The sequence below is a fragment of the Plutella xylostella genome, chromosome 9 (assembly GCF_932276165.1).
Source record: "Plutella xylostella chromosome 9, ilPluXylo3.1, whole genome shotgun sequence".
NCBI classification, from domain to species: Eukaryota; Metazoa; Arthropoda; class Insecta; order Lepidoptera; family Plutellidae; genus Plutella; species Plutella xylostella.
Window position 1 is genome coordinate 5,531,508 of NC_063989.1, and position 20,241 is coordinate 5,551,748.

Here is a 20,241-nt window from a genome sequence, read left to right on the forward strand (position 1 = left end):
TTATTCAATAATTTCACTGGTAATAGTTTCTTTAAAATTAGGACCTTTAAATTATGTATCTTAGTTTTATATAAATCTTTATACTTAGTAGCGATTAGATTTTATCTAAAGTATTAAATGTGTAGCTTTTTACTAGCTTGGACTGTAATAAATAAATGTATTTAACATGCATGTGTGGATTTATGAGATTGGGGTCCGCTGAAAACCAGCGCTGTGCTGTGCCCTTTTGGTCACTTGCATAGCTTATGCTGAGCCTACCCCTTTTATCGTACAATAACGATGATAAAATATTGTAAACACAAGTGTTATCTTAGATTTTCATTTTTAAATATTGTTTTTTTTTCTACTTTGTCTGTGTATATGTATGATAATAAACGTTTTCTATTCTATTCTATTCTATTCTAATAACTTGATAGGTATTTGGAAATAAAGCGATGATGAAACAGAGTCGTTTCCTCAGAATCCGACAGAGGAACTGAAGGTGCTTCGGTTAATTACACACAGCACCGGCCAGTTGCCCGCATATTTATCGGTTTGTATTATAATATTGTACAGACAGTGAAGTGTAAAGGCTACAGTTACTAGAACCTGTCCTGTGAAGGTGTGCTGCGCTGCACAAATACTATTAAACAAGTATTACAATAAACATTATGTACAAACTATGTAATTCCAGTAAAAAAGCCGGATATTTTGGTCCCGTATTGATAATTCAAACTCTTAACATACGGTAAGGTACCCAATCTTACCAACACTTATGACTTCATATTTTCACTTTTGGCTTGTTGGCCTCATTCAGGCTAAGTATCTAAGTGAAATGGAAACAAGTAGGTACAAATCATATTTTATGAGGAAGGAAAAGCGTTTCATATTTGTCACCCAATATAAACCAATTTAGTGGTTATTTTTCAATAACAACATCATAGTTAATATAACAACATTAATCTGTAAGTAGCTGAGTACATCCAATTGTCAGACATCTTCTATGTAACTATCTGAACACAAAGCAATAACCTCATCTTCGAGGAAAATAGTACAAAAAGGTAAGAAAGCGACAGCAGAGGCGGATGCATTCGTGGGGCGCGTTAACGTTGAATAATAATGTGGCATTCCTATTATCTTGCTATTACTAAAGGTTTTGCGGGTAACCTCGTACAAATCATGCCTTTCTTTACGTTGTACGCCTTTTATTTTTATACCAGCCGATTCTATTTTCGAAAGTTTCAATCTTCATTTTATTGTTTCAATTTTAGAATGGCTTCACTTCTTGAATAAATTGTTTTTAACTTCTGAAGTGCCAGTTACAAGACAATATATTCGTTAACCGTGCTTACGTGGAAGTTATTCAGTTAGCGTTAGCGGCCAATAGGCCAGCGGTATTGGTGTCGCTTGCTCGAAGCAACTAAATGCGTAAAGCGTATAACGGAGCGGGTTCAATGAACGGAAAGTGGTTCTACTAATAATAATATTTTTGCCACCTGCTATGTATGGGAGTTCCGATGCCAAGTAAGGCATCCAGGGGCAGTCCAAGGAAATGCAACAGGAAGAAGTGTGTACATGGCTTCAAATTGAAGCGCTGCGATGATATCATTAAAAAGCTAATGTGTCAACGCAAAAACGAGTCCACGTTTTCTCTTTTCAAAAATGCATTATACAACAAGAACAGTTTACAGCACTAATGACTCACTCTTTCAGCTGAGGTCATTAACAACTTCCAAAGAAATTAGGCTAAACGGCAAGAAGTACGTATTCATCATAATAACAAATGGTATCGTATCGGGTGGCGAGAAAAGTTTTAACGAGTCTCTTGCATCGGAAAACGAAACAAAACGCGCGCTAGCACTTCACCAAACGAGCTGGGAATCTTTTTGCTAAACTCGACAAAATGGGGACATTTTAGTTGAAAATGAAATGAGATAAAAGTAAAAACTCGAAATGACCGCAGAGACTTTGTTTCATACATATACGTGACTGCGAAGTCCGAGGGTCTGGCAACTCTGGCAGCAGCTGCCACATGCTGTTGTTTTAGCTCCACTGTCTTCGACTTTCGTTTTATTTCGTGCCTATTTAAATATTCCCTACTTTTACTTTTTATTTCGTGACTCGCTAGATAGATTAATCTAGAGTCTTAACTGCTTTACACCGGAGGCTACAAAAATTCCTCCGAGCTTCGACATTTAGGTACATAGCTACTTACTTATTACACAACAAACTTACTTTTACTAAGTTGTGCGACGAGTGCTTAACTACGGACTTCCTATTTTCTAACGAGATTTTTTCTTCAGAAAAGTGCTTACGTGCGGCAGTTTATACGAGCGGCTCTTACGTCCTCGAGCGCTGCGGCCCAACTACACGTTACATTTCCTCGGTGCTTCTCTATACTTAGATACCTAGCTAACATATCATTGCATACAGTTAACCTCAACCAGGTACAAAATTAGCAACAAAATTATCGACGTCCTTATAATGACTCGGTAATAAATTTCTCCACCCTCATCAATTATTACTGTCACAGAACTATTCATATTTCTCGCCTCTCAATACTGAGACAAGATAATTGGCTATAATACCGCCATTAAACATTTCCAATTGCAGGAAGCACGGGCGAGAACGGCCCACTGACCGACAAAATCCTTTAAAACCTTAGTTCTTGTCCAGTTGCGGAAACACCTACTTAATGTCCGAAGTCGGCTTTCTCGAGGTTAATTACTGTCTTCTAAGTGTGGAAGCTAAGATGGGCCCGGAGTGCAATCCGAACCCTAGCACAATGCTCGGAGGTAAAATGGAAAACTGTGAAGCGAAATTGACGACAAGTAGGTAGGTAGATGGTATAGAAAGCAAAAATTTCATAGGCAACAAATGGTCGTATAGTTTTCAAAGTGAAATAGATTTATGAATATGGAAGGCGCGTGTGGAGCCATTTAGGAACGTGGCGAGGCGAGTCGTAACTGTAAAGCAGTCAATGGACGGCGGCGGCTCACGGCGACGCACGGCGACGCACCGCCGGCCGCGGCACGTCGCGCGACGTGGCACGTCTACTGCGGAACTCAACCATACATGGCCCACGTACTTTCCAACCGCCAACTCAAACCAAAAACTACTCAATTTCAAATTTCACTGAAAGACTCACAAAGTCATAAGTACTCTATTGGTATGATATGATATGAAAATGTTACACCGATAGGTAATACTATTTCCGTTACATGAGATGAGACAAGCGCGTTCACGCAAGGCGCCTACTTCGAGCTCCACTAGTTTTCAAGCTTGATTAACTAAGTGGCATCTAATGAGCGCGATAACCTGGCTGGAATTATTGAGTCGTCACCGCGAGTGCGCGGGCATGTTCCGAAATCACCACAAGTGCATCCGCCGCAAGGCCAGCCCGCTCTTTAGAGAACTGCAGTTAGGTACTGTTACGCCGGCTACAACTGGGTCATCGGCATTCGCTCCACCTATCGGGAAACCGATAACAACATTAGTAGCACGGCCATTTCCCTATCTACACATTACCACTAATAGAAGCTTTTACATGTAAACTGACTTTTAATTCTACTTGTTACAGGTAAAATCAGCCCCCATTTAAAACGCGGAACCCTTTGCCGAAGCGGACGACTGAAAGGAAATAGGTAACTGGATTCCGCGCGGAGAAAAACTCAAAATAAATAATGGTGCAAACATGGAGAATAAATAAAAAGTTCGGCCTCTCACTTTCATCTAAGTAGTAAATCAAATTTGGGCGGGTATGTGCGTGGAGGCTGCTAGAAAGTGAAGGCGACGCGAGGCAATCAAATTCTCACAGATCATACTGCAATTACCGGCTATCGATTGTCGGACATTTTGGCAAATTTGCCAATAGCTGTGAGTTGGGGCGCGATTCACTATAAATCGAATTAGTGCTGGTGAGGTACAGGGATAGCTGCTGGCGGGAGGTTACTGAACAAATCTAAATTTGCATAAAAAATAACGTTATGTAATAAATAATATCAGATCAGATCATGTCAAAGACCCGATATCTATGCGTCTAATGAATAAATTGCGTCCGGTATTTATTACCTAATCCTATATCTGACGATAATCACCAGATAGCCAATTTATTATTCATAAATATAGTGTAGTACAGTACGATCATCTCGAGCAACTGTAAATATGTTGTAGCGTTCAACTTGCGGAGCTGTCGGCCGTCGAATGAAGCGGTGGACAGATGGCCGACAATAGCGCCATAGATAATGGACAAATTTAGTTCTGCCAATTTGTTCTGCAAATAGTAGTTCATAACGGTAATATCACATTCTGGATTTATAACAAACATATTAATATTCAGGACATTACTGCTAAGTTCCCGTTGTGCGTTCCTTGTACATAGCAAATGTACCGGCTTAAACTACCCACAGATCATTGGCCTTGATTCGCGTGCTATTGACTGGTTCACTGTTACGTGCTATATGTGTTTGGGTAACAATTTGTTCAGCTGGCAGGAAGCCCGGGCCAACCCCGGCGGTGTATGGCCGGATTGGCACCATTTTCTGATTCCGTTAAGGCCTCCGACAGTTTTGGACGAAATTGTTTATGTGATGTTTGTTCCGTTAGCGGCTAACCAATTAAACCAATCGGCTGTAATTAAAATGCTAGGTTTCATTTTGAAACCACCAGTCGCTATTGGAATATAGGTATATGATGAATATCTATTTTAAATTTATTGCGTAGTATCATTTACTAGATTAATTTCCAAATAAGTGAAACTTTATTAATCCCTCGTTTTATTAAATCAATCTGAAAATTGTTAGTATCAAATATTTCCACAATGAAGTTGCGAGCGTCGGACCGCCTATTATTTTGCATGGAATGTCCCGTCAATTTAATAAATAAAGGCGCGTAAAACCAGTGGTTTTGCGATGAAAACATATAAATATTTTGGCTGAAAAATATATGTATGACGTGCACGGTAAACGCGATTTTGCGTAATTACATCCCGGTCGCGCCGCCGCCCGCCCCCGGCGTCACACGCGCCGCGGCCACCGAGGGGGCAGCTACATGGAATGAACCAGGGGTTCCGATCAAAATTCTGCCAAAGTGACCACGACACTTCATGCCAAAATATAATGGGCATTACCACAAAAACTTAGACAGTATTTAACAGATGTTTAGCGCTGTCAAACGCCTACAAAATTTGTCAAATTTTGTTTTAAACACTAGTTAAACAGTGTTTAATGTTTTTTTGTGGTAGCACATTTTACGTTTATTTATAGGACGATTCGGCGATAAGTAAATTTAATGTCTGCACAGGGTAGCATAATACAGATTGACGATACCTATATTCTTGAATTCCAATGTAGTAGTGCCTATTATTCAGCAACTGTCTCGTGAGGACAGTGTCGAATGACTTTGCGGCTGGGAAAATGGAAAATTCTAAACTACACTTCAACGAAAACCAAGACCGGGAGGAACGCGCAAGATATTTCTATTTATAACAATGCCGTGTCGATAGGTCCTCCGATGGCAGGGGCCAAGCAATAAAAGTTCCATTTCAACAAAATAATATGGACAGAAAATGTGGACTCAGATACCGCCGGCGACTGGTCCACGAGATGTTTTATGTGAAGCCATAAACTGAACGAGTGTCTCGACCATCACTCAGTATTTCAGAATTTGTTGGAAGTTTCCGTCTTAACAATCCTTCGTGTTGCACGGACTCTACAGCTTCCAACTATTTAGAGTTTATAGCTGGAGTATCTGTATAAATTCTACACATAATAAATCTATAAGTAGTCTTAGTGGAGCTATAAATTTTGTGCACGAATTTCAAATACTTAAATGGAATATTACAGCTTATTTCTATATCTGAAACGAATAAATCCACTCATGTGTTTGCAGCGCATGAAACTCAAAGGATAATATTGCTCCAAAACTCTGAGCGCACCTGAGATATACAAATAATATATGTATATCTATGTAATCTATGTAAGTAGTTCCCTCTTATGATCGCCCAATCACGAAGATCAATATTTTATGTAGCAGCTTCAATGGTGCTTTTATTAGGCTACTAGAAAGTACTACTATTTACTTACTATGTAAATACTGTAAAAGATCGAATAACATGGCAAAGCTCAACAAAGTAAATGTTTTCTTTTAATGAAAATGCTAAAGAATTTAATTTGAAATGTATGAGCAACGCCGGCCTGTGTAGGCCTCTCTTTAAAATGTTCAAAGAAAGTTCACAGATAAATATCTCATCTGTAACCAGTTGGCACTCCCCGTCGACATCACAGACAATTGGTCGCCGTTATTATTACCTAACATCTTTATGCAATCGCTTTTTGTAACCAACAGTCGTTGAGAGAAATTTATTGAGATATTCAATCCGCACAGAGTTTTTTGATGTACAACTCTACAATTTTTAATAACGGGTCACTCCAAATATATTGTAGGTAACACTACAGACGAGACTATAAACTATAAAGTTAATTGGGCGACATTCATTGCTAATGTTTTATAACGTTAAGAGCTGGTATTAAGAGCGTGAGAGGGAATTTCGTAAAACATTTTTGTTTCCAGTTTAAAGTAAATCATAATAAGCGGGTCAGTTTGTTTCTTTTTCTCAGTGGAACAATGGTCAATTAGTGCTCTACAAACTTATTTTGACATTGTAACGGGGGATAGGAAACACAGATATACGAGTATAAACGCAGTACTGGTAACTGAGATAACCAAAGGTCATGAAAATTAAGGCTTATTTTATAAATTAGAGATAAGCTAACCTAACGTACGTAATTTGCGTCATTATATTGATTTATTAGATCAATACAAGATTTCGATGCGTTAACTGAATAATTATCGGTTTTACGTGAAAAGCTTTCATTTTCCGAATCTATAAAACACTTTGATCATCAATTCATAAGTTTCAATTTCAAACATGTTAATTCCTTTGACCGTATGTATTGAATTGAAATATGAAGATAAAATACATTTATTTCGTCATACGAGCCCAACATTTTTCAGTGGGACAATGACAGTGTAATCTATTGGATGTTTTTCGATAAAAAACAGGGCATAAATTACCACTAAAAGTTGTATAAAGGAAATGTAAACATTCGCACTAAAGCGCTGCATTCGCGTCCAATATTTTCCCCGCGGAGGCCGTTAATTGGACAAGCGCCGTATTCCAATTGTGGCCTGATTCTGAACGCGCAATGATCACCCGCATTGAGCAACCCGATTTAATCACGACAATAAAACGTCATATTCGGCAAAAACAATAGAAGCGCCCCGCTAATCTCCCTAATCTGCAGTGCAGACGGTGGCGGAGTTACGTCGACTGAGCCTGGGAACTGTCGCCTCATTGTTCCCATTGTGTACACACAACCTATAAAAGAGTGCACCACTTTTATAGATCACCGTGGACAAGTGACCTCTTTGTGAGCTTTAATTTCTCAATAACATGTTGATTAATATGTTGTGCTTCTTGACATGATTGAGACATTACACATGTGTCAGTTTTCTAAACCTGTATTTTTGACATGTTTACGAAATGTACTAACTCGAAGTACAAACTTCCAAACAAGTCGATGATGGACCAATGGGTGGACGCAACATAAAGTTCTGGGAGCAGATAGAGTGAGATGTGAGATACAACAATGTGTTGTTAGAGTGGGAAGGAAGGCGAGGCGTGAGAGCACGTGAGAGCAGGCCACTGGGCCACGACGAGAAAATCAGACGCAAACGCAACTCATATTACCCGTCCGTCACACTTCCGCCGGTTACAATGTAACTTATAGTGGCAATGTCTCATACTCCTAACATACTTTGTATTAATTCGGATCCAGTTAAGTACAGTTCGGCCCAAAAAACTTGATAGTTCCTGAAGTTGGCTGCGGTTACAATTTTGTGCTTTCTCTAACTAACCAACTGTTAATCTTGGAAATAATGAGTCCTTGTCAAACTAAGAAACCGCCTAGGTATAGGTAGAACATGTTTATTATGAGATAGAAGTAGATATTGTAGATTTTTCCAATGACAATTTATATTTAGATGGATACAAATAAGATCCATCTAAAATTAAGAGAAGTTATCAAATGTCTCTCTTGGAAAGGATAATTTACAGTAATAAGATGAAGGATGTAGAGCAACGTTAAATTACAAGCAGCATTCTTGTCGTTCATAAAATAATTACGTAAGTCCGTGCGGTGAAAAGAGCCAGCTAATAAAAGTGTAAAGTTAATGATAGAAAATTGATAGCCATTAGAAATTCCTCTGGTTAGAAATAAGGAATGAATATTATGGTAGGTTAAGACTAAATAACGGTTCGCCGCTCTAGTATTTCATATAACTTTTTTATTTTTGCCCTGTCTTTACATACATAAAAATAAAAATGTCCTGTGTTTACTTACGTAAAGTAAGCCGAAAGGAGGTGGGTGACTGGGTGTCATTCTGAACAACTTTTGTTCTACGAGTTTTGTAAATACACGAACAAAATATATAAGTACAGATAATATTTTTATTTTCGAAGACTAATCCACAAAAGGATGTTCGATACGTATTTTAACAACGGATTTTTCTGAATGATATCATCATAATATCACAGTTAATCTGTTGCTGTATTGAACATGAATGCAATACCTACGATAATTTACAACTATAGATAGATAATATATATTCTTTATACTTGTATTGTGCGCTAGCTTTTCATTTACTGTGAAATATTCGGGGTAGCTTACTTTATACGTAGCTGTGAAAATGAGATTTATGCATAATTGCAAACTGTGTCACGTTTATAAGATTTGTAGGATAGAATAAAAGTGTTTCTTTATTTAATTGGTACAGAAGTCAGCTTCTTTCATAGATTCACGCTATGTGAGTTTGACAAGGTACAAAATTGAATAGCTACCAATAGCAATGAAGCTCATCCTTCATTTGCTGTCAGAACGGTGAAAATATTAAAGCCAATAAAACAATGTGTACACTTGATGGCCAGTAAATAAGATATATTTTTCCCCAATCTCGCGGTAATTTGCTGCCATCCGTAATCAAATTTATCGGTCAAAAGAACCATAAGTAAAAGCAAATTTTGTTACCGTGCGCCCAGTCAACAATCATTGGGTTCCATCCAATTTCAGAATGTTGGAATATTCATATTGATTTAACATGACTGGGAAATTAAAATAATGTGTTATTTGCAGTCTGACTACAAAATTGAGTAATTATGTATGTTAAATACGGTGGTTTATTTATGCTTTTAAACACACACTTACTTACATTACAGACCCATCTGATCTGATTATTTATTATGAAATGTACTAATTATAATTATGGACTGATCAAGGGTGACTTGCACCAAACATTTAAACTAGTCTATTGCTGTCCAGTTCGCAAGCGAGCAATAGATTTAAATTAGTTTAAATGTTTTTGCATATCATCCTAAGTATTTTTAGAAGTGCAAATATATGCAGTTAAAATAGGACAATTTTTATTGTCCAAATATACAACATAATACCTATGCGAACTACAGAATATAAATTACTAGGTATATTAGGTGAAGTGTGTCTAGGTATCGAGAATGGAGGATTCCCCGTGTTTTCGCCCCTTGCATTATTCCATGAACTCACCTTTGCATTTCGAACATGATTTTTTAATAATAATATTATTTTCTCTATTTCAGATCAAGGATGTTGATACGGTGTCCAGCGGCAGCGTGTGTCGCGGCGCTGCTATTGGCTATCACATCCACCGCGGCAGATGTGAGTGTACTTAACATTATTAATTAATACACCAATAAACATTATACAGCGGTGTTACGATTAGTTCATGAAGCGTTTATGGCGTACCTATAGCTGTGTAAGAGCCCAACAAGCTGGCGTTATTTCGCTGTTCATAAGTACGGATGTATCCGAAATCTATAACCTATAACTATGCCTACTATTTTAATACATAAAGTTGTAATGATATTATAATATAACTACACATCTCTCTGTTGTGATTTGTTGTGTTTTGTCAGTGGAACTTTTTCATTGCCCGTGAGTGTAGAATATCGTTTTGCAATTTTTGCAATATTCGTTCAGATCAGAATACAAACATTACAAACGGATGCTATGTCACTACGTCTTTCAATCATACGAGTCTCAGAAACATCGCATTGTATGGTAAACTGATCATTGCACGGATGGATACCGTTTTCGTAATAATTATAGGTACTTCCTACGTTTCGGTAAACATATACGTTTTGGGTGTGGCAAATCATAGAAATCATTATTGAAATCTATGTTTTTGTTATAAAAATCATAAAAAAATTACTGCTGTTCATCCAGACTGAACTGTTTAATCGTACAGGTTTTCTGTGAAATCACTGAATAACGGTTACAGGTATACCTCGCTTAACACGACCTTTAGGCATTAAGATTTTCAGATGATGAACTCCCTAAGAATTTTAATTGCTAGGTAATTTCTTCAGCCGGTAGATGTAACAAGTGATTGTATGCACAGTATCATTGAGCCACGGAACCCGGCGTGATTGCAGCTTCGTAATGGCTTCTTCAATATTAACCTTTGACACGTTGCATAACGTAATGTACACTGGCAAACATCTACGGAACATTCACTATTGCTGGGTCTCTCATTTAGATATTAGAATTTAGGCATGACTTTTGATAGATAGCGACTTAAAGCAGCTTTCAGCAAGGATGTTGAATGTCTTGCGAAAACCTAGGTTTAACTCGGAATGCGACTAAGGGCCACTTGCACAAACATTGAAATCTAGATTTAGTGTCAAATCTCGATTTAAGAAACGTCAATCCATATAAAATTTGACCCTAAATCTAGCTTTAATATGTTGGTGAAAGTGGCCCTAAATTAAGTTCGAACCGCGAGTAATGTGTACCAAAAGCCCCATTTCTGACCTCTGTATTTAACCGTTTAATATGTGCCCCGTATTAAAGTTAGCTAACCAGGAACACACGCCAGACTGCAGTTAGCGGCGAGCAATCTTCGCCATCGCTATCTCATGTGCATACAGGCCCCGGCCAATATTGGTTATAACTTTGCCGCTTATGAGAAAAACAAACAGTGCCCAGCAAGTTTGCACTTTCCACGAATTGTTTGCCGTAGTAAAAGCAGTTTCATAATGCACATAAACAACTAGGTACCTCTGCGTGTATACTTAGTAAATTACGTGAAATTATTTGGATCTTATTACACTCGTTGTACTTTCTTTAGAAATGTGAATGTTCGGTGGATGTAATTGAATATGCATGCCGGTATGCAATCTTAGTTATGACTATTTTATAAATAAGAAGAAAGTGAGATGTTTTCATTAAGTATTTATAAGCCCTTGCTTTTATTTAAAAAATTGAACGATCTATTTTTTCACGTCACGACTCCTGTGTTGTTAGTTCCGGTAGGATTAGGAAGGATGAAAACATTCCACTAACAGGGCCTTATAATATACAACACTTAGGAGCCTGCTGTTAACGCTGGTAACTTTTCAATTAGAAATTCATGAAATTAGGGATATCTGTTAATGAAAACTATGTCTTACTTGTTAAAAAGTTAAAAAAAAACGACTGTATAGTGCTCTACCAGCGTAAATAAACCAATCGCATCGCAACAAAATTGCATAGATTCGATACCTATAACTAAGTAAATATTCCCATAATATTATGATAAATGGAGGAACCTTTTACTTCCCCGTATGAAATATTCCTCAAGTTCCAAAGAGCGTTATTCTAATTCAGGTGAATAGTAAGTTGACACTCTCGCAGATTGGAATGAAGCTAACACGGTAAGACGAGGTACATCTTCTTCTCTGCAGATATTTTGCAATTCGTAGTTTTCAAATAAAATAGTGCTTATTAAGGGCTATTTATCACACCGCCTTCGTTATGAAAATTAATTTATTTCATAGAAAAATTCAGAGAAAGCTAAGTTTTATAATTGCAAAGATTAATTCAAAATGTACCAATGCGAATGAATTATGTTTATTGTACCTAATATGTCTAATTAATTATAATGTAATACAAGACTGCCTACGTACTTCTTTTTAGTTTAAGAACTGTACTTAAGTTTTTTCTTTTTGATTATAATGGCTTTTGTGTAAAATTATTATAATGTATTCGTTTCTTTTGTTTTCAGGGAAGTCTCTTCACGTGTCCAAACGGTAAGCAAATGCTTTAAAACAGTTAACATAAAATAGGGGACCTAGGCTTTGGTAAATCATACCTTGATTTCCTATCACCATTTTCACGTCTCTCTATTTAGTATGAGTAAAAATGCTAAGCGAATTATACTTAAAATATAAATATAATTAACTATTAATCTGATAACTGGGTCAACACGCGGCACAGCTAGGCCAAATCTCAATGTCATGAAAATAATACAAGAACCGAAACAAAGAGCATAACTTCATTTAATTAGTTTCAAACTAAAACTATGAATTCTTTAGTAAATGAATTCGTAGCTATTTAACGCGTAAATTTCGCGCGCTGTCAAAATTGCTTAAGTAGGTAGGTACTTCGTTTATTTTGTTTATTAAACTCATTGAGTCGGCACCGGCAGGTGGGATGAATGTTGTCTTCAGTGTTGCAAGTTAATAATTATTAGCACAATGCAGGTGCAAACAATGCCAGATGTAAGCCCCGACTAAGTTCTCGTGTCGCAATCCTGCTTCCCACAAGTTGGTACTCCCACTCGAGCTCACAGGCTCATGCCGCGAACAATACTCGCTGGAGACATCACACAAGCATCATTAGCTGAGCTGCGTCTATATCTTGTTTGCTTTACATTTTCGTAGGTACTTTACCATGCCGGGGTGCATCATGCATGCATCTTTAAGGGCCTGTCTCACAATGTCTGGTACATGTGGGAGAGAGTGACAGCATGTCTTTTATCCCATAGGTAGCCACTTACCAGACAGTGGGAAACAGGCATTTAGAATAGGAATTGAAAGAACAATAAGAGGAAGATATTCAAATTATAATTAAAAGCCCAGCATTTGACTAAATCTAATTCGTATTCAAGGATGCGATTGTACTCGCAGGTGACATTTAAAACCGATTATCAAGAGCGCCATTAAAATACTGATCAGGTTAACGTACCGTTCCGTGTAAACGAACCTACTAGAGATTCGATTAAGACGAAAAAGCTCTTGGGAAAATGGCGGCAATTCTAATAAAAGTTTAAGGAACGAATCAAACGTGCTGTAAAACGTGTTTCATAGAACGCCCCAGAGCTACACGGGATCGGAACTGCGGAAGGTTTTTCAAACAGCCACGTTCCTGATTCAACCTCATTTCGAAAAGACAGACGTGAGTTGAAATAGACATGAGGGCATTGTTCGGTTCCGCCGACTCTACCAACCTCGACTGAACCTAGCCAATCTATTTTATTCTTTAAATTATCATGTGGCCGCATTCAGATATCATGATCGAAACTACGAACAATCAAAATATGTTCATAATCAAATTTTGTTAAAAAGGACACCAACTTTTTGTTACGAACACCACAAATTAAACCAAAAAAGTAGATACTTCATTAGTTTTATAACCGAGAGTTGTTATTATGCAATAAAGTTATATATACATACGTTTTAATTCTCATTATACTTAATCACTCCTTAATGACCTTGTATTCTCTGCTTCCGTCTGCACTGCATGTGTCATACACTGGACTCGTAATGAGATTGCGAAGCGACTATTTGCGACTGCGCCGTTTGACATTTCATTCGATTTAAATGTCTATTTGATTACGGCCGGTTTTTCTGCGTCATTTGATTGCAAATCGATATCTTAATATTTTGAACATACCTAAGGTAGGTTATTAATATTAATAGAAACTTGTTTGGTGCATCATGAATTGGGAATTTTGTCTGACTCATTTACCAAATGCATATTGATGCGAAAAAAGTTCGGCAATACCTACAATATTAATTTGTTCTTACAAAAGTTGTTCAGAATGACCCGCTGAGTCACACCCTTTCGGCTTAGTATACCCTTTCTGCAACACCCTGTATATTGTACATTTGATTACAAACAGTAATTGAAACAGCAAATCAGCAACCAATAGTTGGTAACCCCTGTCGGCCTCCTTCATCACGTCACCTGCTCGCCCGGTGTCAGAGGTAACCAACCAAACGGGCGAATTAACCCGCGAAATGGGCTAAATTTTCATCAGCCACATAATTAGTGGTGGGAAATTGCTACACGTGCCGGCTTGCATCACTGGCTAGTCTCACGTGAAACACGGTGAGACAACATCGGTAGCTCACCTGACACACTCATTTCTCCGTTAAATTGAACTGCAAACCTGTTTAGTTTAGTTTCAACAGATGTTATATCTTAGGTAGGTGAGATTTAGATTAATAGTTGCCTTAAGGTACTTACTTAATTAAAATAAATAATTAACATCGATTTGTATTCGTTTCTTATGTTACAAATTAAGAAAATATGTTTGTATTAACATGTAGGTACTTACCTATTACTTATGTACGGTGGCCTGCGCCTAAAAGAAAGAAAGAAAGAAAGAAAGAATCTAAGATCTGTTATAAATCCGGGGACGTGTTGTGTGTGATGTGTGGATGTGCTTGAGCAGTGAGCTTGAGATCGCTATTTTAAAAACTCCGCCTGTATACTTTTAGGCGCAGCCCACCGTACCTATATATTATGCTTTTCAATAAATCAGGTTTATAATACGAGTACACAACACAAAATACATAAACTTATTATACCATCCCCCTGAAATTATTAAACGTCGTTTCGCAATTCACCAGCACTTTAAAATTTCGAGATCCTCAGACTTAACAAATCAGCTGCGGAACAAATCACTAATTAGCATTTTCAATTAACCCAGTAACGAAACGAGGCAGCATTCCTAGCTCTGCGATACCTCAACTCTTGCTTAGTTGCACCTCAGTAAGATGTTAACTCAAAGCACACGATTATAAACCTTGATACATCAACAGATCTAAACACAGTCGCGTACAAGCTCATACCTTATTCCCAGAACGCTCGCAGCCTGAGAGTTCGAGTCAATACATTATTTTACCAGTATTTTACATAAGAGTACCTAGGTAGTGGGTGTCTAGTAGGTGGGTGAATGCTTTAGATAGGTAGTTTACATTAGAGAGAAGACATGATCAAGATTTTTTTTCCAAAAATCTCTGAAAGTAGCACAATTAATGTTTTTCGTTGCAGCGAAAAAACAGGTTTCTCACCCTATTATCATCATTATCACCCTAGGTATATGACAGCGTAAGTTCTAGCACATTATGGGCTGATTTTTCAACTGTCAGATTAATGTTTCTGAGGAATAAAATTGTTGCTGTCACTGTCTAACACGAACATTCAGTCGCGACAGCATCATAATTATTGCATAGATAACTTTTATCTGACTATTGAAAAATAAGCCCTATGTAAAACTAATATATTTACCCTTTGTGGAACATCGCGTTGGTTTACTGGAGAATCTTAAGACGAGCTGCCGCCGTGCCGTCTTAATTTCAAGTTTAATCAAAACTACGGCAGTGCAAGTTGAACCGCGAGACAGCCGCTCGGATTCGGATCTTGTTAATTTCACGAGCGCACATTTATACAGAATTTGTGTCGTGTTATGATTATGATTAACGTATTAGCTAACACCTAGCTAGTTGACGTTAAATGTTCTGATATGTACTCTGATTTTTGTTATTATACTTACTTCATAACAATACTAGACAGAAGAAAGGGCTTAAATATATTTTTGTAACAAATCATAATATTTTCCCATTTTAGGGTACACGAGAGAGCTGCCAAGCTTGCTTCGCTCTTTTAAGAGCTATTTATGTTGTATTACTATCGTGATTAACTATAAGTAGATAATACAAAGATATAATGAACATAATCATGTATAATGAATTGTATTTAGGAGCTCACGACAGTACAGTAGGTACAAACCGGTATATGTCTGAAGCAGTAGCCCCAGAGTAAGCCAATCTCTGAGGACACCCGAGTGTTCTTGACACGTACACACTGATAATGCCTTTAATTTTAATTACTATGTCAGCAATGGCATGTCCAGTGGATTCTGAACGCAGTCGATTGGACCGTCTTGGAGACATTGCTATATAACTCTGTCTATGCGTATATGCTATGTTGTTATCTTTGTTTATTAGCATATTTAGATGTTTATTTTTTGTCTATCGCGCAAAATATGTTGCTTTGATTTTTAGTGATAGGTAGATTCCATGAAAGCGGAACAAACATCGCTGGTATTTATACACGGAACCTATCGACGTCGGCATCAATGGCATACCATAACAGAGCAATAATGCTATACAGGGTGTTGCAAAAAGGGTATACTAAGCCGAAACCTACATGTGCAGCATGGTATATCTAAGCCCGAAACTGAAATCAGAATTTCGAAATTCGCGAAAAAAAATATTGATTTTTCATAGAAACTTTGTTAGTCATGTGACTTTTTACTATGGAGAAAGAGTTTTTTTTTTCGCGAATTTCCAAAATCTGATTTCATTTTCGGACTTAGATATACCATGCTGCACATGTAGTTTTCGGCTTAGTATACCAATTTTGCAACACCCTGTATAAATTAAATGAAATGAACCGTGCGTATTTAGCTAACGGACAGGCGCACCCATTGTCCGTTCGAAGCTAAGAATTTTCTGCTTTCACCATCCGCGCCGAGTTATGAAGCTCGAGATAAAATGCAACCGCCGGCTCTGCCTTTTGTATTGCTTGCAAAACATATCCTAGCCTTCAGAATACAATGTTGGTCTATTAAAATTGAAACCGTAAACGTATTTTGAAAAGCTTCCGTAAACTAGTCAGGATTATATTAATATAGCCATTGTAAAAAGGCTTTCAAAAACATAATCGCACTTAGATTTCTGTGAGTGTTGAAAGTTACTGATAATTCGACAATTGTCTTTTGTTTTTTCGATCCTTATGTTGTAACCGGTGCACAAAGGGTAGCTATACGTTCGGATTGCGTCTAAATTAACCAGCGATTGCGAGGCAATCCGAAGAAAGCATCAGAATGTGCACACTGAATCCATCGAGCAGACAATTTAAGCCGTTATTCTCGCCCACAGAGCTATAACATCATGCACCGTAACATAAACAATAACCACTTCGTATAACGTAGATACTAGTAGGGAGTTGTAAAATTTTCCTCCAAGCAGTAATATTTTCCAAAGCACACAAGCATAGAAATATGAACAGACACCTACCAATTAAAGGGGAAAAAGTGGAATGGCTGAAGCTGGAAGCAACGAAACGTAGGATGGATGTCGGTAATAAACGTTGAATGCCAAAATAAATGCAACATTACACTGAAAGAACGTAGCATCACGTAATACAATGACGTGTAATGAGCGTTAACCTTTAGCTTCATCCGTGCACATAAGTGCGCTATAAAAAGTTAATTTAAAGGGTCAAGGTGGCGTTAAATACACCTTGTTTTGGGAGAAAGATATTACGACCGGATACATACGTAATAATACGTATGCTTTTTTTAATTGTTGAGTATCTTGGCACATATATATTTTTTATTTTACTGTTTATCTATACATTGTGGGAGAAACACAAGACATAATTGAAATGTGTTTAGGTCCGATCAATTTATGACCAACTAATTTCACTCTTACTACTTACGGTACCTACTCAACACTTCACGATTTATCATTACATAAGCCACACTGTGACCTTCGATAGTCGATTTCATTCATCACACCAGTGACAGTCGTATTGTCTCGTGGCAATTGGGTCTTCGAATTAGGTAGTTTGTCACGACGGGCGACGCTAGCTTGCGGGTATGTGTCTATTAAGTACCCCGAACACTTGGCATCTTCAATCAGATTTGGGGCACCACAATCTGGGTCAGTTGCTTAGTAAGGCAGACTTCATGCCCGTCAGAACACGGCAAGCCTCTGACAATGGTGTAATTTGACTGAACAAATTAGTAGCGAAGATTATTGCTTTACACGCCTTTACGAATCTTAGCGAGTAATTATTGTTACGGGTTTTTTTTTCTCCTATTATTATTAATAACAAGATTGCTAATAGCAAGATTGCCAGTAACAGGCATGGTACAAACATTGATTGTGTTTTTTATTGGGGACCAAACAATACCAAGACTGTAGTCGATAGAGCAGCAAAGCGCTTGCAGCCTTCAAGGCTCACATGCGTAATGAGTGAAAGGCACCAACACTATCAATACATAGTTTAGTCGTGACTCACCAAAGTATCCATCTAACGTCAGACATCACCATACCATGTATACGAATATTGAATCACACGAAAACTTTCTGCACGCTTTCTTTGTCACGTGTAATTAATTTCACATAAAATTATGGACGCCAATTCGCACCAGCTCAAAATGTGATTCCAAAAACAATTTGGCCAGATAAATTGAATGCTAATCCGTGTCAAGGTAGCGTTCGAGTGAGAGCGCACTTCTCGTGTTTACGTGGGTCAGTCGCTCGCAATAACTCAATCTCCAGTAGCAATGGAGACGTATCGACAAAGTCCTTACGAGGCTATTTCCTTGCTCTCTCGCCGAGTGCTCTCACTGAACGACAATTGACCGTCAGATCGCGCCTCGCCACTTGATACCTGCATCTTCCGTTTCTCTCTGCGCATCCGTTACATTCTTACGGGTACGGTGACCTAGACCGGTAATATTATAGACATGGGAGTTGAATTCCGCTTAGGAATTTCTCGGTTTAGCATCTGGCCTCAAGACTGATTATGCCTAATAATATTCGCGAAGTAGGCAGTTAGCACGCGATCGTATTTATTCACGTGAGACAATGCGACAACGCCGACGGTAAGACGTGGGCGCGAACAACAGATTTAGGTCACTGCCTGCACGCATTACAGTTTTCTTCACCCACTTCATGTTACAGCACAACTAACGTGTTTGTATCTACTATGAGCTCGTTCAGAGTTTGTGCCGCCTTTATTACACCCATGGTGAGAGCTTATTTTTACAGTTTTCATATTTCAGGGCAAAACATAGAAAATATTTCTGTCTAGCAATTGGAGATAAACTTTGAATAAAATAGGTGCTGCGTGCAACAAAACTTTCAACCTTCAATTATCACGTTTTTAAGTACTTAATGAAAACAATTTTTATAACACACAAAAATTTAGTATCACAAATAATTCTTAAGTATGCATAGGCATAGCTCCAAAGTGCGCATCGACGAATAGAGGACTCTGAGAACGTTCATATAACTGGCATTATGAACACATTAAACCACTGAGCTACATTATACCAAATCTATCAAAATTAAACCGCAACCAATTGCGATAGCCTCCAAAACACAGTTCAGAGAACGATCTAATGAAAATTAACTGCAAACGCACGTGCCCAATAGAAACAACTACTTAATAAAGTGTAGCAGGAATAGTGCGGCTTATCACCGCCGTAAGCAAACCTGTTTCAATCGAAACCTCATTACGAAGCTGGATCCAAAAAAGCTTTCCTTAAGCTCCAGCGCTGTAATAGGGTAGACTGTGTAGCCAGTTCGATGCAATATCTCCGCGATTCCCGAACGCGATTATGGCCCATAATCGATAAGGCTTTGTAACGTTGTTTTGCGGATACAATGGTGAATAGATTCCGTTTTAAAAATTAAACTGCTTTCTACATCTTAGCGAAACGACGTAAGCTTGCAAGGTACGGATTCAATCGAATCATTTCGCCGAATTCCATTCAAATGTCGGGGGTTACAACGAAGTTTTCCCATTACACGGCATTCGGTGTTCGCCACCAGTAGAGTAATCCGATGTAATCTGTTGTTTACGTTCGATTACCACGTAAACCCCAATAAATTTAATTGCGGCAACAGTGTTAATAGAGTCGCTTTGCGGACAATTGAAAACGTTTCACATTTAACTTAACTTTCCGTTTCGTTTCGACACACGCATTTGATTTTCTGTTGTCACAAATACCTGACTTTCTCCTTCCAATTCAAATAGCATTCATACTCAAAAACCTATCCATAATAATATACATAATGAAAGCTGACCTTTACAATACTGTAGGTACTCGAATGTGACGTGACTGATGATATATTATTCACTCCGAAGACGGCTGCACTAATATGTACACCAGTGCACCTTCCTTTCCTACCAATGGGCAGTCAAGCATATAGAAACTGCTTTTTATCTCGCCGCACGGGTATTCATATGGAAGCATTCTGGAGTAAACAAGAGCAGCGAGCAGCGCTAGGTTTAGGTTAGTGACCCGCTGATAAAGACAAGT

General features: G+C 38.0%; 1 protein-coding gene across 3 annotated transcripts in view; it reads left to right on the forward strand.

Moving 5' to 3' along the window:
• Positions 1–20,241, forward strand: part of LOC105382288 (sushi, von Willebrand factor type A, EGF and pentraxin domain-containing protein 1) — a 49,708-nt gene that overhangs the window by 12,812 nt on the left and 16,655 nt on the right. For all 3 annotated transcript variants that reach the window (XM_011552140.3, XM_011552141.3, XM_048622976.1), the window contains exons 2-3: positions 9,650–9,728; positions 12,115–12,139. In XM_011552140.3, the coding sequence (XP_011550442.3) occupies positions 9,657–9,728; positions 12,115–12,139 (97 nt within the window). In that variant the 5' untranslated portion in view covers positions 9,650–9,656. The remainder of the gene's footprint in view (positions 1–9,649; positions 9,729–12,114; positions 12,140–20,241) is intronic.